This window comes from Nymphaea colorata, chromosome 14 (genome assembly GCF_008831285.2).
Source record: "Nymphaea colorata isolate Beijing-Zhang1983 chromosome 14, ASM883128v2, whole genome shotgun sequence".
NCBI lineage: Eukaryota > Viridiplantae > Streptophyta > Magnoliopsida > Nymphaeales > Nymphaeaceae > Nymphaea > Nymphaea colorata.
This window is the reverse complement of record NC_045151.1, coordinates 629154-656992: the sequence shown is the minus strand read 5'-3', so window position 1 is coordinate 656992 and position 27839 is coordinate 629154. Positions and strand designations below refer to the sequence as shown.

General features: G+C 38.7%; 4 protein-coding genes across 9 annotated transcripts; 1 reads left to right on the top strand and 3 right to left on the bottom strand.

The window, feature by feature from the left end:
• Positions 1–517: 517 nt before the first annotated feature.
• On the bottom strand, positions 518–8815 carry LOC116267718 (translation factor GUF1 homolog, mitochondrial). Of its 6 annotated transcripts, XM_031649587.2 has the most exons (14): positions 8311–8815; positions 6834–7584; positions 6469–6625; positions 6276–6330; positions 5528–5595; positions 5347–5451; positions 5202–5273; positions 5008–5121; positions 4464–4604; positions 4309–4368; positions 2737–2905; positions 1946–2031; positions 1379–1540; positions 518–940 (listed from the first exon to the last, which is right to left on the bottom strand). In XM_031649587.2, exons 1-11 carry the CDS (start codon positions 8647–8649, stop codon positions 2740–2742), a joined length of 2028 nt encoding a protein of 675 aa, XP_031505447.1. In that variant the 5' UTR covers positions 8650–8815; the 3' UTR covers positions 518–940; positions 1379–1540; positions 1946–2031; positions 2737–2739. The 6 variants fall into 6 exon arrangements, with proteins under 6 accessions (XP_031505447.1, XP_049931228.1, XP_031505445.1 ...); XM_050075271.1 differs by having other exon boundaries at positions 1946–2905; XM_031649585.2 differs by lacking the exon at positions 1946–2031 and having other exon boundaries at positions 2701–2905.
• Positions 8816–11009: 2194 nt separating this feature from the next.
• LOC116267421 (uncharacterized) lies at positions 11010–14416 on the bottom strand. Its single transcript, XM_031649124.2, has 3 exons — positions 14173–14416; positions 11609–13013; positions 11010–11474 (listed from the first exon to the last, which is right to left on the bottom strand). Exons 2-3 carry the CDS (start codon positions 12875–12877, stop codon positions 11112–11114), a joined length of 1632 nt encoding a protein of 543 aa, XP_031504984.1. The 5' UTR covers positions 12878–13013; positions 14173–14416; the 3' UTR covers positions 11010–11111.
• Positions 14417–18980: 4564 nt separating this feature from the next.
• Positions 18981–25898, bottom strand: LOC116267775 (uncharacterized). The gene is made up of 4 exons (XM_031649668.2): positions 25788–25898; positions 23668–24379; positions 19612–21068; positions 18981–19472 (listed from the first exon to the last, which is right to left on the bottom strand). The coding sequence occupies exons 3-4, from the start codon at positions 20878–20880 to the stop codon at positions 19110–19112; spliced, it is 1632 nt and encodes a 543-aa protein (XP_031505528.1). The 5' UTR covers positions 20881–21068; positions 23668–24379; positions 25788–25898; the 3' UTR covers positions 18981–19109.
• On the top strand, positions 25811–27805 carry LOC116267776 (pentatricopeptide repeat-containing protein At2g42920, chloroplastic-like). The gene has a single exon (XM_031649669.2). It carries the CDS (start codon positions 25947–25949, stop codon positions 27504–27506), a length of 1560 nt encoding a protein of 519 aa, XP_031505529.1. The 5' UTR covers positions 25811–25946; the 3' UTR covers positions 27507–27805.
• The last annotated feature ends 34 nt before the right edge of the window (positions 27806–27839 follow it).

Sequence of the window (27839 nt, the reverse complement as noted above, 5' to 3'; positions counted from 1 at the left end):
TGAAACTGACTAGTTGGATTTGGTAAAATATCAAAAGATACAATCGGTAATTGGACTTGATTCATTTGAATTGCATATGCAGGTTTAGAGCTAAATGGAAGTCTACGTCCAAATTGAATAAAAAATCCAACTCAAAACTGATTTGAGTGTACTGAAATATGGGTATTCTAAGCTAAGTTTGGGTTAGATTTGGCCTTACAAGATCGAATCAGAATTTGAGACCAAGCACCAAACGGACTAGTACCATCGATTAAGTCGATCCTGCGAAACCATAGGAACATGGAACCTGTTTAGAGGATTACCTGCTGTTGCTTCATCGCTTTTGTTTACAATGCATAAGCAATGAATCAGACCCAGGATCAGGATTTCTGAAAAACTACGGCTATCCAGAATCAACCCAGTTGATCCAATTCCCATACCTGGTCTCCAGTCCATCTGTGTCCACACACTGGCCAACTATGATTCTACCATCACATGCAAGGAGGTTAAGGTAAATGTTCTTCGTTTCTCGCTAGTGTGATTATAAAACAATAGAATGTCTTTCCACAGAAAAAGCAGTATCTTCTTACAGTTCTGCAGAAAGTGAAGATACACGCAAGAGGCACTTTGCCATAAAAAAGAAGCAATATCTTTAGTAATTTTCGAAGGAAAAAATTTTGTGTACATGCTGCTTCCATTTACCAAAATATACGCCCATGACAGATACATGGACATAAAATCATGCATGTAGCACACATACAAAGTAGCAGCCATTCGAGACTGAACCTCAAACCAGGATCAAAGACATATGCCAGACATGCCAAATCCGTCTCAGGATTGAGATTTGTGTTGCTATATAGGTAATAGGTGCAGGTATGCAAAAATTAGTTGCTGTCACCTCCGTTTCAGTATGTTCGTCATGACCACCTCCAGAATTCAGCCAGCTCTGCTCCAACAGTTTCTGCAATTCAAAAGAGAAAAGATCAGCGAAAGTAAGTTACGTGCCCCTATACTGACAATAGAAATACAAATAACTGTGATCCCCCTTCCAGTAAAGAGCTTGACTTATTTTATTGGGCCAACTTGCAACTCAACCAAATTGACAGGACTATGAGTTCAACAAGGCTAATGCTAGAGCTTCCAGTGGAAACAGGTTTTCAGTTCAACTCCTGGAGTATGGATCCTTGGACTCAAGGCTCGAGCACTAGAAAGACTTGTGTGGGAAGGTAGATGTGTCTCGATGTTTGCATTGAGTGATAAATAGAACAAGGGACGGCAACATGCTTATCCTATGTTGGCAAAGTTTGACACATCCAAAAACCTCATTGGTTTTAATGGGGATCAAAAAAAAAAAAAAAAAGACCAATATAAAGTGGGTTCCAAGGAAGGTTTTATAAACCTTTGGTTAGAAGTTCCCGATGCCAATTGCTAAGGTCAGAAAATCGTCTCTTGTCAGAAGCCTTCTCTGTTACAGTTTTATGTACTTTATACAGGAAACTTCCTGAGAAGTTAGGAGACCAAATTGACTTTTTCATAGAGCAAGCTCCTCTTTGTCCTACAACTAAACAGAGAATATGTTAGTTGCTGCCACCAAGAATTTCAGTAAACACACAATATGAAAAGTAAAATAGCAGACAGAACACATAGGCTGGTAGTGACCATCAGTAGAACTTCAGCAAAAATTACTTAATTTTCTCTTAAGAGACCATAGTGAATTGATAATTATATAATCAAAATCAGAGAGGACCTCCAAGACTGAAGTTGTTAACCTAAAAGCATGACTCACTCAGCATAAACAGGTCAAAAAATTTTGAGACCCATATTCAAAACAATGTTGTTCTAGTAAAGGATCTATTAACATCATCATCTGCTTCAAGAGAACCAATACACGTGCTAACAGGAGCTTTGCTCACCGGGCCAGGTGGGTCTGCTTAAGGCCTTCAAGTAGGAGTCAGGAGTTCAATACCTGGATGTGTCGCTTGGCCTAATCTGATAAGGTTCCCGCTTCCAACAAAAGGTGGAAAAAGGATGGGATCCCACAGTAGCAAATTCCTGCTTCCACTTGCAAAAGTTAAAAGATGGAAAGCAGGTATATCAACAATTTTTCCTGAAGGGGATGTGGCTGGACAAACATAATCAAGTCAAACATAAATGAATTTGGCCTCCGTATTTCCACTTTAACATAGGAAGTAGCTGGATTACCTCATATACAAACAAGGCCAACTGCCAAATGAGACTTCGACTCTATTAACCTAATTAGCCTGTGGAATTGCCTGGCTACTTTTGGTTTTAGGTTCAGTTCCTCTGGACAGCAAGCGATCAGCTAAGACAAGATGCCTGCAATCAACAATAATTTTCCTAGTGGAAATTGTTTCTTGCTCAAAGTGGATGGATTACTGACAATCACAGCAACCAACACCAAACGGTCTTAAGACTCTGAATGTAACAGCTGATGGTGCTGACAAAATAAAGTGAAATTCTTTGGATCCTCATTTCTTCTGAAAATAGGAATGTTCCTTCAACAGAAAGCAGATAAAGAATTTACATATGAAATAAAACATAGCACATCAAGGAAAAATGTAGTCTCCAACGTAATAAACGTAAACACCCTCGACAAACACATCTTCAAAGAACTGAGATAGCTATTTAAGTGGCACACCATTTTCATGATGACTAAAACCCCAAATTCTTGAGGAACTCTTAACCATCTTTACCACTTACAAGATTTTGTTACCATTCTTGCAGTTTCTTGGTTACCTTTCATGAGACCTTCAATAGTTCATGAAAAGCCTCCTGTGGTATATCGACTGAGCCAACTCGTTTCATTCTTTTCTTCCCTTCCTTCTGCTTCTCTAGCAGCTTCCTCTTTCGGGTAACATCCCCGCCATAGCATTTTGCAAGCACATTCTTCCTCATTGCTGAAATACTGGAGATACATAATGAATTAGACAAACACTTATGGAGGTACCAAATCCAAAACAAACAGTTCAAATAGCAGTTACAAACTTTACATTTCAAAATATTAACAACTAATGTGTAACACAAATGATTTATATGGTATGTCTTGACTGGTACAGATTTTTTGCATGCAAATAACAAGCACAAGCTCTAAATCTAGGTGAAAGTACAAACTTGTGATACAGGTCATAATCTCCAGCAATGTGATTTTCTGAAATGAGCTTAGTGATACTTAGAGTGTGTCCAACATCTGTAGGTTCACTGCATTGTTATGAAAGAAGTTAATACGTGTCAAGGCAAGAAAGCAGTACAGCTAAAGGATTTTTCACTGTGTTGACGAGACATAGTGTGACTTAAAAGTGTCCCTTTATAATATGGAGATTGCCATCATCAGATGATTGGTCAACAACCTTCTTTGGACTGAAGAATGAGATCAAGTTAAACGATGTCAACATTGTTCAAATGAAAGCAACGTTTTCAATATGCAGTCTCTAAGATTTTGAAATATCAGATTACTTTGTCATCCACCAAAGACTTATGCACAGAAAAACAAGAAAGAAGGAGAAGAGAAGTGCCAAAGGATAGGGACGGCAGCAGCAGTATCTGTCTGCTGAACCCTAAGATTATATTATAAAATCGATCTTTTACAAATTTACACCATGGACTAACAAGTCCTATTAAAAAAAAGAATATTACAGCCATGCCATTAATGAGAAAACATAACATTAAAAAGGAAACACCTAATATGACGTATGAATCTGGATCCAGATCCAGACATCATGACCCAAACCTTATACACGTTTTAACACAGTCAAGTAGCTCTTTCATTAAAAAGGTAGTCACATGAACCCTTTCATTTCCTCTTACACTAGTTAATATCTTAGAATTATTGGTCTACCTAATGTGATAGTAAGTTTCTATATCAGTTCCTAAGCTCATACACCAAGATATAATGTGGATAACAGCATATGCTTCATACAAGCCATTGCAATAGTAACACAGAAATTAAACTAGTGCTGGGCCCACTGTTGGATCTGGACCTTCTCTAACTCAACAAAATTAAACTAACTCCAGAATGCAGCCATCAGAATAACCCATTGGTTTTTCTCTAGATTGCAGCAGGAGCACACTGATTGTTAGGAAACAACTGCATTTTTTGTTTTCTCGGCATATAGAGACAGACATTCACATGTATTATTACGTATGACATACACATGTATTATTACATCTTTCTACCACGTTCCTGTCTAAATAAAGTAGCAAAAGACATTACGAGTGCACCCCAAACAAAAGTTTCAAAAGAAAATGGAAACATAAGAACAACATATTTTCTAATTTCTACTGAGAAAATCAAACAAAGAAGTAACTTACGTCTCTCTTGCAATAACTTTTGACCCAATAGCAGCTTGTATGGTTATCTCAAACATTTGCCTACAAAGATGCATCTGTGTTTAGTTTAAACTTTAAAGCACTATAAGGAACAACCAAACAACTGAAATACTTAACATTCCTAGATAATGATAGACCTGTCTATAAACTTCTTGAGCTTTTCCACCAGTTCACGACCGACTCGCTGTGCCTTCAGATTGTGGACAATAGTTGCCATAGCATCAACTGGTTGCCCATTCAGAAGAATGTCAAGCTTCACTAAATCAGCGGCTTGATATCTGTTCATGAATGGATCATTAAAAAAAAAGATTTTTAACACAAAGAACAGAAAAAAAATTTGTAGTAGTGCATCAAGACTTAAAACTGAACAAGTAACATGGAAACCTATACTATTCACCACTTGTAGCTATGTCCAACTGCAGAGAAGAAGTTCACACTATTCCATAATAACTCATAAAAGAATGAGCTATAAGGGACAAACGAGATATATTTTACATAGCTCCTATGTAGATGCACTTCAACATGAGTATGTAATAAGGGCAGTTTGAGGTATCAGTATGCAGTACCAGACAGTCATAGAAAGCTGGAAAGCCATTAGATGTCTGTCTATTTGTCAAAATTCCCACAAGATCTAAAAGTTCTAAACTAGATGGGTCTGACAAAAGAAATTCCAACACTTACTCAGCCTCCTCATAATCAAACGAGGCATATCCAGATGTAATACTCTTCAATTCATTGTAGAAGTCGACAACAATCTCCCTTAGCGGAAGCCGATATTTCATAAAAACCCTTTGGCTGCACAAAGTGGGAAGGAAGAATGATTTTTATCCTTCACTTGAAAAAAAATATACACTTTTTGCACTATGATACTTCACCTATCAATAAATGAGTACTCAAGTTGTTGTCCCCTCCTCTCAGAGCATAAGGTAATGACAGGTCCAACATATCTGAACATGCATGATGTAAATGAACAAGAAGAGAGAAAAAAAACTATTACATCCATTTTGCATTGGGGCTTACTCGCTGGGGATAATGATCGTAGCAATTACTGAGGGTTCCCAACAGGTTTCTACACGTTTCCCAGGGTTTGATGGCAACATAGCAGGATTTTGAACATGAATTTTGCTGAGAAATGCCACATAAATTGTTAGACCAAAGAAAAATACTTCAACATGAGAGCTTCTAGTGCTAGAATTGGTACCTCCGATCAGAGTATTCAAAAATATAAGGCACTGTAGGAATAGTTGATATAACTTGTGCCCCATACTCCTGAAAGGAGTTCACACATAAGTTCCATATAAAAACGGGAAAAAAATAATAACTAAAATTCTTAAACTTGCAAAACATTTCAAGTAACACATGTTAAGCTAAAGTTTGCTCCTTTCACTTTGTGGATATGAAAGAGGATAATATTTGTGGTGATTTAACAAGATACTTGTTTATGATAGTGGCACATATCCATCCAGATAATTCAATTTAACATGAAAGAAATTTGTTTATCCCTGCAAATTAATCTTCAAGCCATGTATCTTCACTAAAACCTAAATTGTCAAAATCAGAAGTCGGACACAGCTTGTTGAAGGCCCTAAAACTAAAAGGTCTAGCAGAGACTAGTAAAATGCATAGTTCACCCTGTTAGGCACGGCGTATAAAATGGATTGGATCCTCATGGGGCTGATCAATAGTGCTTATAAATAAGGTCGAAGGACCTTGGTTGAGGGAAACGAAGAATATTGAGCGTTTTACCTTTCTGGGAAGGGAAGACCCTATCGGGGATTAGGGAAAGGTGTGTGTGCATTTTTGGGTTCTTCTTGTCAGGGGTGTTCGTGTTATCAGTGGCTAACACACCCAGTGCACGTAACATCGCATGATGATAGGAGTGAGTATCTATTACTATTAGTATGTGCAACTTCAGAACATATAACAGAAAAAGGTCAAGGAAACTGTACCTGGTCAAGCCGTTGATGGAACACATCCATATGAAGCAACCCTAAGAAACCACATCTGCATTCAAACAAAAAACATATGAAAAAAAATAAATAAAATTTGTCAGATCTTAGAGCTGATACAAAAATAGACATCTTCAATACTTCATATCAAAATATAAACTGTAATTCTATCAATGAAATCAGTGAAATGTACCTGAAACCAAGGCCAAGTGCTGTACTACTCTCCTTAGTCACAGAAACACTAGCATCATTGCATGTAAGTCTTTCTATAGCATGATTAAGAGCATCAAAATCAGATCCATCAGCAGGATAAAGGCCAGCGAAGACCATGTGTTTTGCGGGCTTGAAACCTAGAATAGCAACTTGTGTCAATTCGATTGTGTGATTCAAGAAACATAAGAAAACATACTTGAAGTGGTGAATCAAAGATTTTGTATACTTCAAAAATTTGAAAAGCAATGGCAGAAGATGGTATATGAAGGTCACTTGAACAAGGTAAGAACCACATCTATAAATATAAAGAAAAAAGATTAATCAAGGACAAATTCTTTTGTATACCAGGAAGTGGCTGAACAACACTTCGTGCATGGAAAAGTGTGTCACCGACACGAGCTTCTTTGGTTGTACGCATGCCACTAACAAGATAACCCACTTGACCAGTCAAAAGGATTCCTGTTGGTGTGAGTTCTGGATGCATAATCCCAACATCGAGAGCATCATAAACTTGTCCTGTTGCAGCTGATGCGATCTTCTCCCCTTTTTTAAGCGTACCATCAACTATGGCAACGTGGCAGATAACTCCTTTATATTCATCATAATAGGAATCTAATAGAAGCATCCGAAGAGGTGATTCAGTCTTCCCTTGTGGGTGTGGTATCCGTTCTATGACTGCAGGAAGCAGATGTACAAGACCTTCACCAGTTTTAGCAGAAGTCAAGAGAGCATCCTTTGGATCAAGATCAAATAAGGATTTTAACTGAGCCTTAACACGATCAGGTTCAGCAGTAGGCTGATCAATCTTGTTTATTACAGGGATGATTGTCAGATTTGATTCAAAAGCAAGGTAAAAGTTAGCAACAGTCTGTGCTTGGACACCTTGGGCCGCATCAACTACCAAAAGAGCACCTTGGCAGGCAGCAAGAGACCTTGATACTTCATAGCTGAAATCTACATGACCAGGTGTATCGATAAGGTTAAGTAAGAAAGTAGGCACCTCAGTATTTCTAGAGCGTTCAGAATCATGGCCATCATATCTATAAAACATAGTTGCAGTCTGAGCCTTAACTGTTATCCCCCTTTCTCTCTCAACCTAATAACACAAAAGAGTACTACTTTAGCCAATGTTTCCTCTAAATTCAACATGGAATGAGGAAACAAGATTGCAGTAACAGAGAGTTATTTTAACTTCTGAAGACAGCCTTCACAATCAAACAGGAAAATTCCCATTTCTTTTGTACATTGACCAAAAGACTTTCCTAAGACACGAATTAGAAAAGAGAACGTGGAATGACAACCAAAGAAACAAGTGGGTAAATGAAGCAAGATCTTTTTCACATTGGAAAATAATCAGCGTCGCACTACGAAGAACGGTGATGCACACTTTCTTATAGTAGGTAATATTTTCCGACAGCAATCATAAACATACATTTGCCAGGAAGTTGCTTTCGAATGTTTCAGCCTCCTGAATGCGCAATTTACACATTGTCACGACTACTAATAGAATTACTTATCATCAAAACTAGGTTAGTAGAAATACATCCAAATTTCTGACCCGTAGGAGATAGAAAAACGCAAAGAACGAGGCAAACTCTTATTTACATAAACTCATGAACTTGTGTTATAAGACAAAAATAAGGGACGCCCACCAACAAGAAACACTCACCGAATTACCATACAGTGGTCAATCAGCAGTCATGCCTCGCATATGACCACCATAGCTATGTAACAGCACGCCAAAACCCATATCCCCTACTCGCGACCAAACTCACAAGGCCACATTTTTTCCAAAGAACTTCAGACTCAGTGAGGGAAATACCTGCAGTTTGTCGAGGTACTGAGGTTGCCCATGACCCTTCTTGATGGTCCCCGTCAGTTCCAGCAACCGATCCGCCAGAGTCGATTTCCCGTGATCGACGTGGGCGATTATAGAGAAATTCCGGATCCGTTCCGGCGGAAACCCGGTCACATCTATGCCATTGTCTTTGTCAACATGGCGAGATTGAGAGCAAAATGAATTGGAAAATCCTAAACCATTGATGGTCGCTCTGATTCCTCGAGAAATGGAGGAAAGAGGGCGAGACAAAGAGAAACCAGACAGGAACGAAGAAATTCCGCGAGGATGTAGCGTCTTCACAGCTCGATTGACAACACCCATTCGAGACTCCGTAAGCAGGAGAGATGCCAACCAAGCACAGGCCAGGGAAGACGGCTCCGAATTCCTAGTTCGTGGGCATCCTTGAGCAGTAGACAATGGGGGACTGAGCTGGGGGTGTCAACGGGTCAGACCTTCACGGGACATCTGGTCTGAACCAGGATGCACTGAAAGTCTCGACAACATGGCAAAGAGGTAAATGGATCCGCGAATGGAATTTTGCAATTCTTTTCTTTTCTTTTTTCACCTTCCTCAAAATCCATTTTGAAGTACATACTTTTGCCTTGTAAGATAAATTTTACATTTGGTAGTTATTTTCATTTTGGGCTCCAAGTAAATGGAATTTCATATATATATATATATATATATATATATATATCACACACATACATTCTATTTTATATCACACCGGCAAGTTATGATCTATAGGTTAAAATAAACCTTACAATTAGTTCCAAATTATTTGCAATTATAAGCTGAGTCTGATATTATGTTGTTCTCGGCCCTGCTACCACTGGTCCACTGGATAGTGATACGCCAAGTTATGTGAACAGAGAAAAAAGATTATAACGTATGCATAAATTGTAGCAACTGACACTGGTTAAGAACTAGATATACCAACTATATATGCAATACCTAAAGTAGTTATATCAGATTTTGATTCGGGTTCTCTAGTTTGTAATGATTCTAAAGAGGCAGCAATATCATATTGGGAGTGAAAAAATAAGGCGTGTAAAGAAGTTACAAAGCTCTGTTAGATAAGAATGTCCACATAATGCAGCGAGTGATGAGCCATCTAATTCAACAGGATCATCACAAGTACCATATGGTTTCTTGCTGCAGTACCATTGATCCTCAATAAAGTATCTCCGAGTATGAAAAATCATCACAATGGGTCTTACTGCAGTACCACTTATCCTCACTGAAGTATCTCGAGTATGAAAGATCATCACAAGTAACATGGGTTCTTGCTGCGGTACCAATGATCCACAGTAAAGTATCTCCAATAGTTTCATACTCATTATTTGTGGGTATCATTCTCCATTTGAAGTACTTATAATAATCAACAATAAATTCACATATTGTATAATTGAAGTTTCTAGCACAGTTGGCAAACTCAGGAATTGGACATGGATCAGCTGACAAGCGGGTTACAAGGTAAGGGAGTTGACTTGGTGACGAGTCAGTTAAGCAATAAATTTTTATAGAGTATTTTTAAGCTGAAAAATTAGATATTAAGAATAAAATCTAATGAAACTATGAAAACAAGATATTGCGTATCAATAATTAGAAACAAGATTGCAATGCTGATACATGCACGGAAAGAATCTGAATCTCAGACCATTAAAAATTTGGAAGTGCTGCAACATATTGGCATGGTCTGTCACGGAAACAAGTTAACCAATTAAATGATTAAAAGAGAAGCGAGAGCTGCTCCATAACAGAGACCTACACCATAAGCCTTTTTTCGAACTTGTTGAGAAGTTTCAAGCTAGCAAGCGAGAGAGATTTCAGAGGAAAAAAGGGGTGTGTTGATGAACTCCTTCAAAGTGTAAATGCGTAAGTGAAATAAACAGAACACAAACAGTTCAGATTTGGTACTTTTCCGATTTCGGCAATTTTTGCTTCATAGATTGAACTGTATCCAAATTCTAACGCACTGGAATCATCCGAATTTGATCCTTTTATATCCCCCATTCCAGAGACATACATACCTGCCTTTACGCAAGTCCTAATTACAACAAGAGCACCGGCAACAAGATCAAAAGAAGCTCCTCCCTATTGTGCTTCCTCTTAGATGCAACTATAAGGCTCAATCAGTGTTGTAAAACGGTAATGTTGTGTATTTTGCCTTTTAAGCACTTTGTATTTATTGTTCGTTAGATTCAAGCAAATAATTACGAATCAAGATCAGTTGTCAAAATTTAACAGCTGCACAGATTACCAGAACTAGACATGAACGTCCTCAAATCATTCATTTCCATTGAAAATGCAATTTTTTTATTTGTCTCAATCTTGTTATTTGATAATTGATGGTTGAAATCAGTTTGCTCAAGAGGCATACCGTAGCTGGTTTGGTCGGGCTAGAGACTTGTAAAAGACAGGTCTCTAGTTTGATTCCCGTGAGCTAGTTTGATTCTCGTGAGCGTTATGCTCTTGTGTCTTAAGACGGTAGGACGCGACATCCAAGTTGAAGGGTGTCACGTTCTATCACTGACATCGACGCAACTCAGGACCCCAGAGGCAGGGGGAATGGGGGTCCTTTGAGCGATGGGATTGACCCTCTCGCTCGATTGACCCTCTTGCTCACCCAACGGTTGAAATCAGCTTATACAATTCTAATATTCATGTTAACCACCAAAAAAAAAAAAAAGTATTGAGTACTTGTATCTGTAGAATTAGTTACACTGTAAGATTTAATTAGTAACTACATATACATTGCTCTCTCTCGTGTTTCTCTACTATCAAGAAGTGTCACTAGCAGCAGAGATGGAGCTGCTCGCCTTTTTAAGCACATCGGCGGACCATCTTGAAAGGGCAGTTTGGTTGTATCCAACCTGCCCATTTTTGTAGATAGAGAAGCATTCCAACCTCTCTTTCTCTGGCCTCAAGCATTCTGGCCCCTCTGTGTCTCGCCATGTGCCTTCATGCTTCATTCCAGCCCAATCAGCCAACCAGTGGAACACGTACTGTCCAATTCCAGCAAACTCCAGCCATCCCTTAGGAAAAATCTCCATTATATGGCTTCCTTTTGGCATAAAAATCATGTTTGTCAGCTGTGCTCCGTGTACAGTGACTAAAACATGAGTGGTGCTCAGAAAACTAACCTGGAAAGAAACAAAATCGGAAGATAAGCACAATATAACAAAGACAATGGAGAATTAGCTCTTGAATAAATGGAAGAACAGACAGAAACCTAAGCACAGGAGCAAAGATGAGCAGCAACCATAATACAGGTTACCTGATCACAGAAGCTTAAACCATTTGCTCTGATGTTACGAAATTGGCAACCACGAATTTTGCTGCACTCATTCTCGAAGATGGAAGAGACTACTGATTCATTTTTAAATGATCTGGCTCCGGCTCTAGTCAGTAGTGTAAAATTGAAATCTGGAGTGTCATTTCTGTTGGTTGCAATTGTTATGTTACAGAATGCACGTGCCTTTGATCTGATCACATCAAATGCTTCAGATCGTTTCTGTTGCGAGAGACTGCCAAAACTGTGGCGATACACCAGCGACTGCTCAAAGCAAATTGGGCCATTGCCATAATCAAGGATATCTAAGGGCAGTTTATACCCCATTACAGAGTGTAGCACTTCAGAAATCCATGACACCATTCCATGCACAACCTCCCCCTTGTGATACAACACAATCCTCTTGGGCATGACAGACTCATTGTTATTATTCCACAACACAAAAGGGCCTAAAGCCATCAAGCCATGCCATAAGTTTCCATAGTCCCAATAGTTTTCTGCAACAAAAGTCAGTCCATGAAGCAGAGTGGAATTTGGCGGCAAGTAGTCTCTCCATGCTAATCCATAACCATTTTTAGTTCCATCAGAATGATCCCTTCCCTTAACACAAAGAATTCTCTGTTTAGATGCGTTCGAAGGGAGGCGCAGGAAGCCATTCCCATCTTCAATCGATTCATCAAAGCTGCTCATGAACCATGTATGTCCTGCTTCTGGTTTGCTTTGGAATCGCATATCCTTTAGAGGCAAAAATGTTACAGAATTTCTGACAAGTTCCCTCATTCCATCGATTATTTGCTGCAATTCATTGATCCTTTTCATCATCTCATTATTTTTACCTTCACTAAAGCCTCTCGTTAGTGGGTCCAGAATCTTTTGGCTGCTGGTAAATCTTTGAAGTGAAGCATTATCCAACTCATTCAATTCCTTCCTGATCTTAATTAGTAACTGCTCTTGCGTACATAATGCTTCTAATTTTGCGATATCCAACTGATTAAATTTACCAGCTCGTTTTTGTCTAGCAGAACACAGCTGTAAAATGTTCCCATCAGTGGTCTGAGAACTGAGTAATTGAAATCCACTAGGACTTGCAGGAGACGCTGCTTTCCATATATACTCAGACCATTGGCTCACGCTAAAAGCAGTTAACTGGAAAGTCACAACTGCAGTAAGTGAGAACACAGCCATACAAACACAAGAAGCAGAGAACCATCTAGCTCTGAAGTAGTGAAAGGGCAGATCCACCAAAGGCTTCATCTTCTTAAGATTATCCTACTTATGTTACTGCACAAGATTCTTAATCACCAAAATTGACTGCACCATTTTCCCACTTGAGCCATAAGTAGGTAGATAGAAACCCAAAGAATCTGATCAAATACTAATGATCTCTGCCCTATATACACCAAAATCAAATAATCGGAGCACATTAGCATAAACACATTAAAAACAGTAAAGAAAAGATGAAAGCATCTCGTAAGTCAAGAAAATAAATGAAATAATAAGAGCACATCAACTGAATACTTCAAAAAACGCAGAGAAAGGGGATGCAGAACGGATAAAAAGTGTTGACTTTAACCATGAAAGGTCAACTCATCTGACATGTAAGTAGCTGCGAACATTTAAAAACTATTCAGGTCCGAAACACCAACAAAAAAATTTCGACTTTCGAGCAATTGAAGAATCAAAACGTCAAACGGATCGAATTTCTGCCACTCTTGGCTTTCCAAAGGTATTGAAGTATGAACTACCAACCAACCAGCAAGTGTCTGGCAACCACAAAAATTTCAATGCTTGCTATGATTTCAATGATGAAACTAGAATTTTAAAGCAATTCATGAAACGCAAACAAAAAGGATGATATAGGATCCTTGTTTTGTAATATGTTTCGTGTTTTAAACTGTTCTTCATAAATCTAAGACACATGAATGCAAAATCATTTATTTATAAATCTAACTTAGATAACCAAGCCAGTTAATCTTCAAAACCTTATAAAATATCATTTACACATCTTATTTTTATAATGAAGAGTCTCACGCCTGTGACTCCCTATTGACAATTTTGAAAATACTGTTTTCTGCGGAAATCATCCAAGCTGCTGCGAAAGTCATTCATCGATTTAGAGTCTACCATTGTTAAATATATCTCAGGAGCTCGACGGGAGACGTTCGAAACGTGAAACCTCCACCAACACGCTGACACAGCCCTTCCGTTCTAAACAGACAAACTATAGTTTAACAAACACGAGAACTCTCCGGAAGCATCAGGAAAGAAACCGTCGGAAGCGACTAAGAAGCAGAAGGAACCCAAAAGATTACGATGAACTTTTGCTTTTACAACCTACCCAAAACGAGAAAGCTAGGAGGTCATCGGGAAAGTTCCAACCCCCAAAAAAGGATCATCATCTGAACGACAAAGAATTTCGATTTTCAACCGAATGGAAAAAGAAGAAAACTGATACCCGAAATATGCAAGCAAATGCGGAAAGCTTTACATTTTCAGAACGGAAAGAAAGGGAAACAAGGCACTTCTTTAGAGAGAGAGAGAGAGAGAACCTTGCTCTTTAGTTGTTTTTCTCCGTCGTTCTCTCTGAGAGAGCGAGATGGAGAGAAAGAGAGATTTCTGCATCTTGGTAGTCATCGATCTACCTCCCTTTAAGAACGCGAGAGAGAGAGAGGGAGAGAGATAGAGAAAAAGAACTCTGAGTGTGCGTAAGGTGCAAAAGTCACTGAAGAAAGAGTGGGTTTTCACCAACTTCAGATGGAGACGAAACGGACGAATAGAAACAGGAAAAAAAGAAGAGTGTTGACCTCTTCGAAGTAGAACGTCGTCGGTCGGTTTATAAAACCACCATCTTAGTCGTCTTCTAAACTGGGAATCCACTTATTTTGCAGCTCAAATTTGAAATGCAGACCACGATTTCGTACTCAAGATTTGATTAATGAATCTAACACTTTTTAATGGTTCCAGCTAAACAGATTGGTGCTACTGTCAGACTTCAGATCTACATCCAAATTGTGACTGGTAATCCTTCTTAATATTAGTTGGCGTCGATCTGTTTGGTTTTCCTAGTTCGTTAAATTTGCCTGTATCACATTATTTCCAAGTTGCTTTCACACAATGGCACTGCCAGTCGGATCTATACGGACCAGTTATGGGCGTAAAGCAACTGCTTGTTCCAATTTGATCTGATTTGAACTTCTTAGATCTTCTATCCTCAGATTTAAAAATGAAAGTATCTTAGCCACCCCGGCATCCCAAAAAGAGAAACTTCAGTTGATTTAAGTCAGATTTCTTGACAATGTGGAACTGAAAATTTCTGTTCATAAATGAGTTATATAACTGAGACAGCTTTTTAATTCTCTTTTCAATAAATGTGCAGAATGAGTATTTGATTAAAAAGCATATTTGAGTTGCACCAATTCTTTTGACATTGAATCATGATATATATATATATATATATATATATATAAGCTGTATGTGCTGCCGTTGCGCAGGTTTTTTGAAAATCTGGCTATACAGAATGTAAAAAAAAAATGTGTAATTTTAGAAAAAATGTGATTTTTGGATATAGAAGTCAGATTTATGCTCAGACTTAATTTTGATTGTGAAAGTTCTCTAAAATTTGGTAGACCCGTCATATTTTGGTATGGCGGGCCATAGTTGCCAGATTTAGGAGCAATATAGGTTTGACTCTCGTGGGCATCACCTTTTCCACAAGCCAAAGTTGAGTTTACCTCTTGAAACCAGATTGGATCCGGAAAGTTCTGCCGCTGTTTCCATGAGAGGGTCAGAGAAGACCTGAAGGGTTTTTCTTGCTGTTCTTTCCATGAAGGACTAAATCTAGAATTTGATGTGTTTGGTTGTCTTGTTTCTTAGATCAAGGTACATTTAAAATCTTCAGATCTAAGATCCAAGGTTTCAAGTTCCAGGGTGTCTTGGATCTTATGTTTGCTAACAAAAGAGTCTCTCTCTCTCTCTCTCTCTCTCTCTCTCTCTCTCTCTTAACTGACCTCTACCAATATGATAATCGAACCATGTCTGTCGAGGGTTTCACCCAGGAGGAGAGCTGCATGTGGGCACTGTGTGGGCATTTGCCTATACTATCGAAAAAAATTTAGTTATTTCCATATGTGTTGTTTCCAATAATTAATTTATTCATATCTAATTTTTTGCCTCACGCCCCTTGATCATTTTATTATGTCTAATTTTTTTTTTTTTTTGAATGAGTGCTCTTTGGCAAAAAAAGTTTCTAGCTCTGCCCCTGGTTTTCTCCAGTGCTCTTGGTCTCTTTCAAAAGCAATCAGTCAAAAAAGTGAAACCTCCTTACATGCGCCATATTGGTGCATGCATCATATGATTATTAACTAAAATATTGTTAGTTCACATGAAAAAAGAAAACTTTTTATAAAAATAAAAATAAAAAAAAAGTAAAAAGACTATGGAGAACATTTTTTAATAAATTAAATTACAAAAATGTCCTTCTCTCCTTTACCAAACCGCGGAACATGACATCTACAGATCTCAGGCCCTTCGCAATTTCTACTTAAGCATCTATTATTATGCTATTGGATCTCTCATCAGATCAAATGGCTAATAAGTAAACCCCACCCTCCTTCCCCACATAAAAGAAATATATAACATAAAATAAATTCAAGAAAAGGTTGTGAAGATGGCAACAATCGAGTGGAATAGAAGCATGCAAAGTTGACCTTCTACATGTGCCTAACATTGAATCTATTCAAGAGGTGGAGTCACAAACTTGGAGAAGTATAATAAAGCCAATTGCAAGGGAAAAGGCCCTCATATCTTTCCAAGATTTGCTTTCCCTGTTCAAAGTGGAAAGAAAGGTCCCACATGGAGAGCGTTAGCAAATATATGAACCCTTATGAATTCAACATATGATAAGTGAAGTCATGACTTAGCTGAGCTGGGATTAGGCAGATAACTTGTAATTTTTTGCATGGTAGCCATTAAAAAGCAGCTTGTCTTAGGCTTTGCTTTTTCTACATATAAATGTATAAGCAAAGTTGGGTCTTGGCAACTCTTGTTTTTAGATTAAAGTTGGGTTTTGCTTTAATAAGTCATTTCGAGAGTTGATTGTCATGATTTAGTGTGGGCTGTTCAAAACTGCAGCCCACATATCTATATATTTATTCATCAAGTCAATTTGTTGACACCTAGTTCTGTCTTATGAGTTTGCTGAAGGTCATAAACTCCACAGAAGAGATTAGCGTCACTACATGTCAGATTTGCAGTGGTGGTGGTTCTTGAGGGTGATGTACCACTTGCGCGCTCCCTCAGGGTCAAGGGTTGCTTTGAGAACTGGGTGGTACTACAATATACTTTTCAACTCAAGTGTTAAGCTAAGGATGCATTGTCAGACGACACTCAAGCTGACCAACTATGCTATGTCTCTTAAGACACACTGAGTTTGTTTGAATAATATTCTAGTACCAACAGTAAGACTAGGTTGTATTGAACCCATGTTCATAGACCCTATACATAAGGCTAGGGTGCCTAGGCCGGGTTGCCGATGGGTACCCGATACCTGGCCTGACTCGGACACCGGGCCAGCCCGATAAATATAAGCCCGGGTGGGCCCGATATTTTTTAAATATTTATTTTATTAATTTATATATATACTATTTTATTATGTATATATTATTTTATATTAAATATATTTTTTTTAATTTAATCTGACTGGGCCTGGGCCAGGCTCAAGCTCAATTTGAATGGTTGGGCAGAGCTCGGGCCCGGGTTTCAGGTGTTGGGCATTGGGCCGATGCCCAGGCTTACCTATAAATTTCTCAAAAAACTCAATTAAGAGGTATTTTTAAGCCCTATTTCTCACATTTGAGTATTGCAGTTTTCTTCAAAAAAAAGTGAATAGGAATGCTATGATCTCGAAAAAAGAAAGCTTTAAGGTTTATGGAATGCAGACTTTGAAGAACATACTATCTAAAATTTAAAGAAAGGAAGAGAATGACAGGCAAGAACAGTTTCCAATTTCCAAGTGAATGTAAATGAAGAAAAGTTTATTCCATTTCCAAGTCCAATTGTAAATTCATATTCCCCGATTCCAACTTTCAAATTCACGTCCAAATCTGAAACCGCATTATGATATATTAAGAACATGAATTTCACAATGTATGGGTATTAAATATAAGATACTCATTTAAAATCAAATCTGAATCCGAATTCAGATCTGAACAGTTATTTAGGCCGAATCCGAACTCCATCAAATTTCATTTCTATAAATCTGATCTGATTTCTTAGTCATTACCATTTTTTTCTGTATCTATTTTTTTGAAGCAATTCAGATCCCCAGATTCAAATCTTTATTGTTAAGTTAATGAAGTGCGACTTCTTTCTCTCCATAAAATTTTGCCTGCTAAATTTTGGCACCCAACATGAACAATCCGTCATCTGAGGGACATACTTTCGCTCTGGCACTCCTGCCTCGAACAAAAAAAAATTTACTCAAGAGACCAGAAAAATGTACACATGTAGTAAATTCCCTAGAAAGAATTTATATGTATTGGGAAGCTTAGATTTCAATCTGTATTCCAGTTGAATCTATACGTGAAGACCGAAACCAGATCGATATCTAATTGTCCATTTATATTTTTAGAGTCACTCAACCATCTAATGTAACATGATGAAGGATTAAGAGAAAAATAAAGAAAAAAATGTGTGTGTGTGTATATGTATATATATAAACTGGATTTGGATCAATTTATTGTGATCTAACTAATTTAGGTTGTGTTTGTTTCACCGTAAATCTGATATCCGCAGTTACATATGATGTTCATTGATCTAAGGTTGGACTCTTTCCATCCTCATTAAATCCATGGTTTTTAACATGTAGCATATATTTAAAATCCATGCTATTAAATCTCCCAAAACATACATTTTAACGTAGCCTCAGATCTATCAAACGCAAACTTCATAACAGAACCTGAGAATGAGTTGGAAGGGTTAAAAAATATTAAGTTTTTGAAGAGAACAGCGAATTCTTATCCCACGATATTGTGACGGGCAACAGAAATGAACGTGAGGCTACTGAAACCGATGGGTCATGGAGGGGAACTCAAGCTGCCTTTGTTTGATCTTAGCAGCCATATACATTTTGTTCTATAAATCGCCAGATTCAAGCAAATATTTTGGTTATACTTGGACCAATCAATACCCATTTCCTGCCGCAGTTGTCAAAATCAACAGCTGCATAGGTTACCAGAACTTGACATGAAGGCGCTTAAAACATTCGCTTCCACTGAATATGCACTTTCTTAACTTGCCTCGAACTTGTTATTTCATAATTGATAGTTGAAATTAGCTTCTAAACGAGCATAGAATGCCATTGTGATATTTTCAACTGATCATTGAAAAGCAAAATATTTCAGTATTTTTATCCATAGAATTAGTTACATTGTTAAATTTGATTAGCAACTACACTATACATTGCTCCCACTCTTTCCTTTTTCTACTATCAAGAAGTGTTCCTAGCAGCAGCGATGGAGCTGCTTGCTTTTTTAAGAACATCTGCAGACCACCTTGAAAGGGCAGTTTTGTTGTACCCAACCTGCGCATCTTTGAAAATAGAGAAGCATTGCAACCTCTCCTTCTCTGGCCTTATGCATTCTGGCCCCTCTGTGTCTCTCCATGTGCCTTCATGATTCATTCCAGCCCAATCAGCCAACCAGTGGAACACGTACTGTCCAACCCCAGCAAACTCCAGCCACCCTTTGGGAAAAATCTCCATTATATGGCTCCCTTCTTGCATAAAAACCGCGTTTGTGAGCTGTGCTCCATGCACAGTAACTAAAACATGAGTACTGCTCAGAAAACCAACCTGGAGAGACACACAAAATAGGAAGATAAGCACAATAGAACAAAGACAACAGAGAATCAGCTCGTGAATAAATGGAAGAAGAGATGATGCCTAGTAAAGTGCAGAAGCAAAGATGAGCAGCAACTATAAAACAGGTTACCTGATCGCAGAAGCTTAGATTATTGGCTCTGATGTTACGAAAATGACAACCAGGAACTTTTCTGCACTCCTTCTCAAAGATGGAAGAGACTATTGATTCATTTTTAAATGATCTGCCTCCTGCTCTAGTCAGAAGTGTAAAATTGAAAGCTGAAATGTCATTTCTCTTGGTTGCAATTGTTATGTTACAGAATGCACGTACCTTTGATCTGATCACATCAAATGCTTTGTGGCGGCTCTCTGATGAGAGACTGCCAAAGCTGTGGCGGTTCACCAGCGACTGCTCAAAGCAAATAGGGCCACTGCCATAATCCAAGATATCCAAGGGCAGCTTATAACCTATTACAGAATGTAGCACTTCAGAAATCCATGATCCCATTTCATGCACAACTGCCCCCTTGTTATACAACACAATTCTCTTGGGCATGACAGAGTGATTGTTACTATTCCACAACACAAAAGGACCCAAAGACATCAACGCATGCCATAAGTTTCCATAGTCATAATTGCTTTCTGCAACAAAAGTCAGTCCAGGAAGCAGAGTGGAATTTGGTGGTAAGTAGTCTCTCCAAGCTAATCCATAACCATTTTTGGTTCCATCAGAATGTTCCCTTCCGACTACACAAAGGATTCTATGTTTAGATGCATTTGAAGGGAAGTGCAGGAATCCATTCCCATCTTCTATCGATTGATAAAAGCTGCTCATGAACCACGTATGCCCTGCTTCTGACTTGCTTTCAAAACGCAGATCCTTTAGAGGAATAAATGTTACAGAATCTTTAACCATCTTCCCCACTGCATCAATCCTTTGCTGCAACTGATTAGTCCTGTTCATCATCTCTTTATCTTTACCTTCGGTAATGCCTCTTAGTAGTGGGTCCAGAATCTTTTGGCTGCTGGCAAGTCTCTGAAGTGAAATATTATCCAAATCATTCAATTTGTTCCTCACATTAATTAGTAACAGCTCTCGCTTACAGAATGCTTCCAACTTTGCCATATCTAGCTGATTGAATTTACCAGCTAGATCATCTCTAAGAGCACAGAGCTGCAAAACCTTCCCATCAATGGTTTGAGAATTGAGTTCTTGAACTCCACTAGAATTTGCAGAAGATGCAGTTCTCCAAATAGGTTCAAACCATTGGCCCACACTAAAAGCAGTTAACTGAAAGGTCACAACTGCAGTAAGTGAAAATATAGCCATGCAGAAGCTGAAAACATAGAAGCATCTAGCTCTGAGGTAGTGAAAGGGTAGATCCGCCGTAGGCTTCATCTTCTTAAGAATGTCCTACTTATGACCATACGAGAATGTAAATCACCAAAATTGATTGCACTATTTTCCCACTTAAGCCATAAGTTTACGTAGACACCCACAATATGAATGAACAGTAATGATCAGCACCCTACATAAAGCAGTCTGTACCCTGTAGATCTCAGATCGAGGTTGCAGACAAAGCAGTCCTGAAGTGGTATAACGAGAATATCATGAGTACACGAGTAGAAGTTGAGAGATATTGGTTGAACCATGATGAAATAATAGAAGTACATTAGCATGAACACATTATAAATGCTGGAAAAAATTGAAAAATCTCTCAAAAGAATAGCAAAGATAAATGGACTAACATAAGCACATCCAACTGAGTACCATATGAAAAGCAGAAAAGCATGACAGAGGAAGACTCAAAGTGTTGATTTTAACCATAAAAGAAATTATCTCCTCTGACCTATAAGCACGTTCAACTATGTAAAAAAGTAAAAAAAGTATGCAGATCGGAAATACAAACGAGAAATCCCAACAATTGAAGAATCAAAACATCAAATGAGCAGAACTTCTGCTGCTCTGTCTTTCTAAAACCGTGTTCTGTAAACTACCAATCAAGCAGAGAGTCGCCGTCGATTAACGGAAATTTCAATTGTTGTATTATATTCCTTGCAGATCATGGTTGCAATGCGGAAACTAAAATTCTAAAGCAATCGAATAAGCATAAGCAAGAAAAATGAGGTTCACTGAACCAACGAAAAGAGTTACAAAAAATACAACGCCAAGGCTTTCGTACTTGCCTCATCACTCTAATTAAAACTGATCAAGTATATGGGTGATGCTGTACGAAGTTATGAACTATGATTTTTTCATTAGTAATTACTAATTACGCAATTTGATTGTCCTATAGATAAATTTCAGTTCCTGGAAAAAGAGAAAAAACTTAGTCGTTAAAATGCATATACCTCAATCGAAAACCGGGGGATTCAGATTTCAACAGCCCTTTCCAGAATAGGCAGCAATCTTCAATAACCACGACTAAGAAGCGAGTCTATTAAAAGAAACCACGAATACGATGCACTTAATAACTACCCCCATAATCCTCAGACCATTGTTTTAAAGAAAGTTGACATACAGAAAACATGTGAAATTGGGAGAAGGGAAAAACACTAAAAAAGTGAAAACTTAAAATGCGCATAAATATGTTAAGGCTGCAATGTTATGGAAGATCAAATTATAACATTTGGAAAACCCCCTTTATCAACTTGATTTTATGGGTCTCAAGGAGTAGGGATATGGTATAGCTGGTAGAGCTGCTAACTAGTGAGAGCTCAGTAATCAGTTTGATCTTTATTGTGGGATGCTTGTATGTCGTAAGGTGTGGTATGGTACCAAGATGAAATTCTATACACCAAGGCAAACCTTGGATCTTGGAGGGGCTTTCTTGGGGTTGAGGTCCATAGCCACAAATGTAATTCTTGAGAAAATATCGACAAGGCTTTTGTTAGGTAGTTTTCAAGAAACTATTTTAAAAAAGATCTGAAGAAAATCTTGGTAATTTTTATAAATAGAAAAAAAAAATATGTACAAATAAAATGCACATAAAGCTATAAACTAACGAAGACACATAAAAAATGTCCAACAAGGACGATAAACTTATAAAAATAACGTTTTTTATGTTAAATGTATAAAGATGTTTATCTGATGTACAAAATGTGAAGAACGGAAAAAAGGGCTTAAAAGCTTTAATCTTGTTTGAGTTCTCCTTTGTTACCATTAACAAGAAAAAACAGGTCCAAAACTGTCAGTCTCTTGTTAACCTAGACTATCCTAAAAGAAAATGGAGAATGTGCAGTTCAAGCTTTAAATTTTGGAAAAAAGAAGAAGACTGCTCCAGTTTGAGTGAATGAAATGGAGACGAATTTTTTTTTTATCGTGCTTTTATCACCATTTTATCACGATAAAAATGTTATATATATATATATATATATATATAATCAAAATATCGGTGATATCTTTCTTTGTTTTTCTTAAAATATCGCGAGTTTTCTAAAATATCAAACTGATATTTGTAGTTGTGGTTAAGCCTAAGAGAGACATAAAGATTGATGGGTTTAGGTTCTTAAGTATTCTAAATTGCTTCTCACGAATGTGACTAGATAAATGGATGTGAAATATATGAAAACATATCAACCAAAAGAATCATAAATCCAACGTCTAAATGAAATTTATGAGTTAAAAAGGTTAAGACGGTTAAACTTCTAGGATTTTTACATTCATTATTAAGTCCACAACTACATCAATGTTTAACCTAAGCCCAACGAACGTCGGCTAGGGCAACGCTCCTACTCCATTTTTGAGATTGCCCTTGCAGGAATTCGACTTGGTGCCCTTTTCCCTCTAGGCAAAGTCATTCATTCATCCATTTATCAGTCTAAGTAGTTAGCAAATATGATCTAAATGATCTAAAAATTTTACAAACACGAGAAATCTCCTCGAGCATCAGGAATGAAACCGCCGGAAGCGACCAGGAAGAAGAAACAACCCAAAACACTACGACGAACCCTTTCGTCTCAACCTACAACCGGATGAGAAATATAGGAACTCATCGGGAAGAATTTCAACCTCCAGAAAAGAACCATCATCGGAAACCAGAAATATTTCGACTTCCAACTGAATCAAGAAGAGAGAACAAACTAACCAATATACCGGAAATCTGCAAGCGAATGTAGAAAGATTTACATTCCCAGAGAGGAAAGAAAGGGAAACAAGATATTTCTTAGGGGGGAGAGAGAGAACCTTGCTCTTTTTGGTTGGCTTTCTTCGTCGTCCTCTCTGGGAGACCGAGATGGAGAGAAAGATAGATTTCTGCATCTTCGAAGTCGCAGATGCTCCTCTCTTTATGAAGGGGAGAGAGAGAGGCTCTGATTGTGTGCGTAAGGTGCAAAGTCACTTCAGAAAGAAGGTGGGTTTCCCCCAACTTGCAGTGCAGGCAAAACGCACATTCAGAATCAAACACTGCAACAAGAGAGAGAGAGAGAGAGACTCGATCCAATTGCATGTCTTCGTTGCTGATGTTGGGGTCTTTGATCTTACGCGTCTTCTAAATTCAGAATCAAGTACAGAGCTCGATTTCGTTTCTTTCTTCATACTTCAGATCTAATTCCAACCCGAGATTGGTAGTCCTTCTTCATATTTATGAGCCACTTATCGGCATTTCATAACTTTTGATCTGATCTGATATGCGCCACTTACATCTGCCATCATCAGATTAAAATGAAAGCATCTTCGTTCCCCTCACCTTCCAAAGAAAGAAAGAGGAAAAAAAAAAAAAAAAAGACTTCGATTGATTCAATCGGAAGCCAGCGTAAAACGGAAAAGAATAGATCCTGAATTAGATTGTAAGTCTGTCCAGGGAATAGACGGACTTCCCGCTCAAGTGGAAATTAATTAGCTCCCAACACGTAAGCACCGACTAATTTTGCGGCTCTCGTGCTTGCATTTCCACAATCTGTTTGATCACATAAAGTCAGTCATCTATCTCTCACTAGATCAAGTGTCAATTATAGAATGTTAAAAAAGTAATTTGAGAATAGAAAAGTATTCAACAAAATTGATTCATGGCCTTTCTCAATCAACTGCTCATGAAATTGAATCCGTTTGCCACTGATTTAATTCAAATCAGGCCGATTTTAATAACATTTTAAGTACTGTAAGGCGTGCCATGGCTTCTAGAGGAGCAATCTTGAGGTTGGGAAAACCTAGGTGGCTTTTATTTCCATTGTTCTTATGAAGGTTGGAAATTAGATTTTTACCCTCAACTTTAATTGACTTTGGAGAAGGCAAATTCAGGAGAAGGTTGCTTGAAGATGGAGATGACAATTAGAGTAGAATAAAGCAAGTAAAATTGGCCTCTTACATTGTATTCATTTGTTGAGTGAGTTGGATAAGTATTTCATTTAAAAAGTTTAAGAAAAGAATTGAAATCCTCCCTTTGCTTTATCGCTTTATCTTAAGGGTTTAGAACTGCATTGGTGGGTCGTAAAAGCCAGCAATGCAGTTCAACTTATACATCACTACCTCCATTGACATCCATTGACATGAGAAGAGCACTCATGCCACTCGGAATAGAAACTGACTGCTTATTAGCCACCCACATATCGTGCTATACTTCTCGAAGTCTAACATTATATTCATCGAAAAGGTGAAGTTATAAGATCCAATTGCAAGGGAAAATTTGTTTGTGGGAGAAAGGTCCCACATTAGGCACATCAAAACTACTACTTTATGCTTGGCAGATCTACATGATTATGCTTTGTGACTAGAAGAACAAAAGTTTGGCAAGTAAGCATTCATCATGCGTTTTTTTGAAAGTGATTGGATGTTTAAGCATTTAGTATGGCTAGGAATTGGAAAAAGTAGGTGGGTTCCAAGTTACTAGGTATTTCTGATATGCAAGGGAATTGGGGTTGGCAAGTGTCAGTCTTGCTTTCTAATCACTAAGCATCAACTTTTTAGCAAAAAAAGAGGTCACCACTTACAAATTGAAGTGCAATACATAAAGACACCAAAAGCAAGCCTTATACTTCGGCCTTCATTCAGGTGGTGAATAGGTCTACACAACGAGTCAAGCCAGCTTGAGCTAACGAGTCGGCTCAAACTCCACTCATTTATAAACAGGTCGGGCTCGAGTTCAAATGTATGCTTGATATATTAAAGGAGTCAAGTTTGAGTTATAAAAACTAAGCTCTACTCGATTAAGTAATAAATGTTGAATTATAGTGAAAAATAAATGTTGAATTATAGTGAAAAATAAATGTTGAATTATAATGAAAAATAGTTAAACAAGTAGCAATTAAATGAGTTAATCGAGTAAAATGAATTAACGAGTTAAAAGAAAGTCACTGTTCACTGCTTACTCGGAAGTTGCTCGGTGTTCTTGGTTCGCCCTTTGGGAAGACCGGGAAGGACACGTTTGTTAGGAGGGTTGTACATACGCGAAACCATGGGTGACAGATCGAGTGTCGCTCTGACAATGTTATCAGACAAGTTCCTCCGTCGTCCTTCCGATTGGAAGGATGTCTCAGCAGCAGCAGGTGGTGGCTCTGCTGCACAGGTCAATTCGCAGCCTCCGAAGCCTCCAGCAGCTTCACGCCTACCTCCTTAAATCCGGTCTCGACTCCCACCAGCTGCCCCTCAGCCGCCTCCTCCTCCTCCTCTTGACCTCTTCTTCCTCCCTCTCTTACGCCTGCTCCATCTATCGCCATTCCCGGACACGCAACCTTTTCATGGCGAACACCATCATCAGAGGCCACTCTCAGTCCGACAACCCCCATGTCGCTGTCCTAGTCTACATGGACTTGCTCAAACAAGGCGGCCAGGGCAACAACTTCACCTTCCCGCCGCTGATCAAGGCCTCCGTACGATCAGACCCCGCCGGAAAGCTCGGCCGCCAGGTTCATGCCCACGTCGTCGTGTCCGGTGCCGTCAACGATTCTGATGTCTTTGTTCGGAGTGCGCTCGTTCAGATGTACTCGTCGAATCTCGATATGGCCGCTGCTCGCAAACTGTTTGATGGAAGCTCCGCGAGGGATGTTGTGCTTTGGACGGCGATGATCGATGGGTATGCAAGGAATAACGACATCGTTGCAGCTCGTCAATTGTTTGATGAAATGCCTGAGCGGACCACGGTGTCTTGGAGTGCGATGATTGCGGGTTATGTGAGGGTGGGCATGTTCATGGAGGCGCTGGGGCTTTTTCAAAGGATGCAATTTGTTGGCACAGAACCGAACGAATCTATAGTTGTAAGCGTGCTGTCTGCATGCGCCCACCTAGGGGCGCTGGCTCAGGGTCGTTGGCTTCATGCATACATTGCAAGGATGGGCATGGAACCTAATGTCTTCATTGGAACCGCGCTAATCGATATGTATTCCAAGTGTGGATGCATCGATCAGGCATTGTTGGTCTTCGAGGGGATGCTGGAGAAGGATGTGAAATCATGGAATTGTATCATCACTGCACTTGCAATGAATGGGGATGCCCGGAGGGCACTTGAGTTTTTCTCTGATATGCAGAAATCAGGAGTGCGACCAAACAACGTAACGTTTATTGCTGTACTCAGCTCATGTGCTCATGCAGGCCTAGTTGAAGATGGTTGTCACTGCTTTGATCTTATGGTAAATGTTTACCAGATTGATGCCAAGCCTGAACATTATGCATGTATGGTTGACCTCCTGGGTCGAGCTGGTTATCTTAATGAAGCAGAAAAGTTTGCAAATGCTTCAGCTCAACCTGATATCAATATCTGGGGAGCTTTATTGGGTGCTTGCAGGATACATGGAAAGGTTGAAATTGGAGATCGGGTTCGTAAGCGGATGGCACAATTCGGAATGAATGACTGTGGTTCTCGTGTACTTTTGTACAATTTGTACAAGTCAGCTGGCTGGCTAGCAGATGCTAATAGCGTTAGGAAATCCATTGATGACAAAGGGTTGACGAAGGTACCGGGCTGTAGTTTTATAGAAGTGAATGGGAAAATCCAGGAATTTCTTGCTGGAAATTCATTGCATCCTTGTTCTACAGAAACTCTTGAGATGCTTGAAATAATGGCGAGAACCCTGATAATGGAGGGTGGCTAGATTCCCCTAAATACAGATGCCATCATACTGAGGTGTGGAACACTGTCAAGAAGAAGCTAGAGAAAATGAGGCAGCGATAAAATGGAAGATACATTATCAAATTTGCTTGAAGATATGGAATTAGCAACGTTTGAATGCCTTGCCTCTGCGATTCTGGGGCTGATGTGAGGCCCCAAGAATCTCAAAAGCAGTGATCTGAAAATGGATGGCGGTGGTCCAGTTCACAGACTCGACCATCCTTCCAGTTCACAGACTCGACCATCCTTCTTTAGAGAGCATCTGAAACAGTTGGACGATCTCAGGTTATGCATTTGATGGATCCATGTATTTATT

Bases quoted from the DNA above. Each gene is read 5' to 3' on its own strand.
- LOC116267718 (XM_050075271.1), bottom strand. From the start codon at position 8,649: ATGGGTGTTGTCAATCGAGCTGTGAAGACGCTACATCCTCGCGGAATT. The intron at 7,585-8,310 runs GTATTTCCCTCA...TTGTGTTATTAG, and splicing joins AGTACCTCGACAAACTGCAG to GTTGAGAGAGAAAGGGGGAT. The intron at 5,596-6,275 runs GTACAGTTTCCT...AACTCCTTTCAG, and splicing joins TCCATCAACGGCTTGACCAG to GAGTATGGGGCACAAGTTAT.
- LOC116267421 (XM_031649124.2), bottom strand. From the start codon at position 12,877: ATGAAGCCTTTGGTGGATCTGCCCTTTCACTACTTCAGAGCTAGATGG. The intron at 11,475-11,608 runs GTAACCTGTATT...GTTTCTTTCCAG, and splicing joins GTTTAAGCTTCTGTGATCAG to GTTAGTTTTCTGAGCACCAC.
- LOC116267775 (XM_031649668.2), bottom strand. From the start codon at position 20,880: ATGAAGCCTACGGCGGATCTACCCTTTCACTACCTCAGAGCTAGATGC. The intron at 19,473-19,611 runs GTAACCTGTTTT...GTGTCTCTCCAG, and splicing joins ATCTAAGCTTCTGCGATCAG to GTTGGTTTTCTGAGCAGTAC.
- LOC116267776 (XM_031649669.2), top strand. From the start codon at position 25,947: ATGTCTCAGCAGCAGCAGGTGGTGGCTCTGCTGCACAGGTCAATTCGC.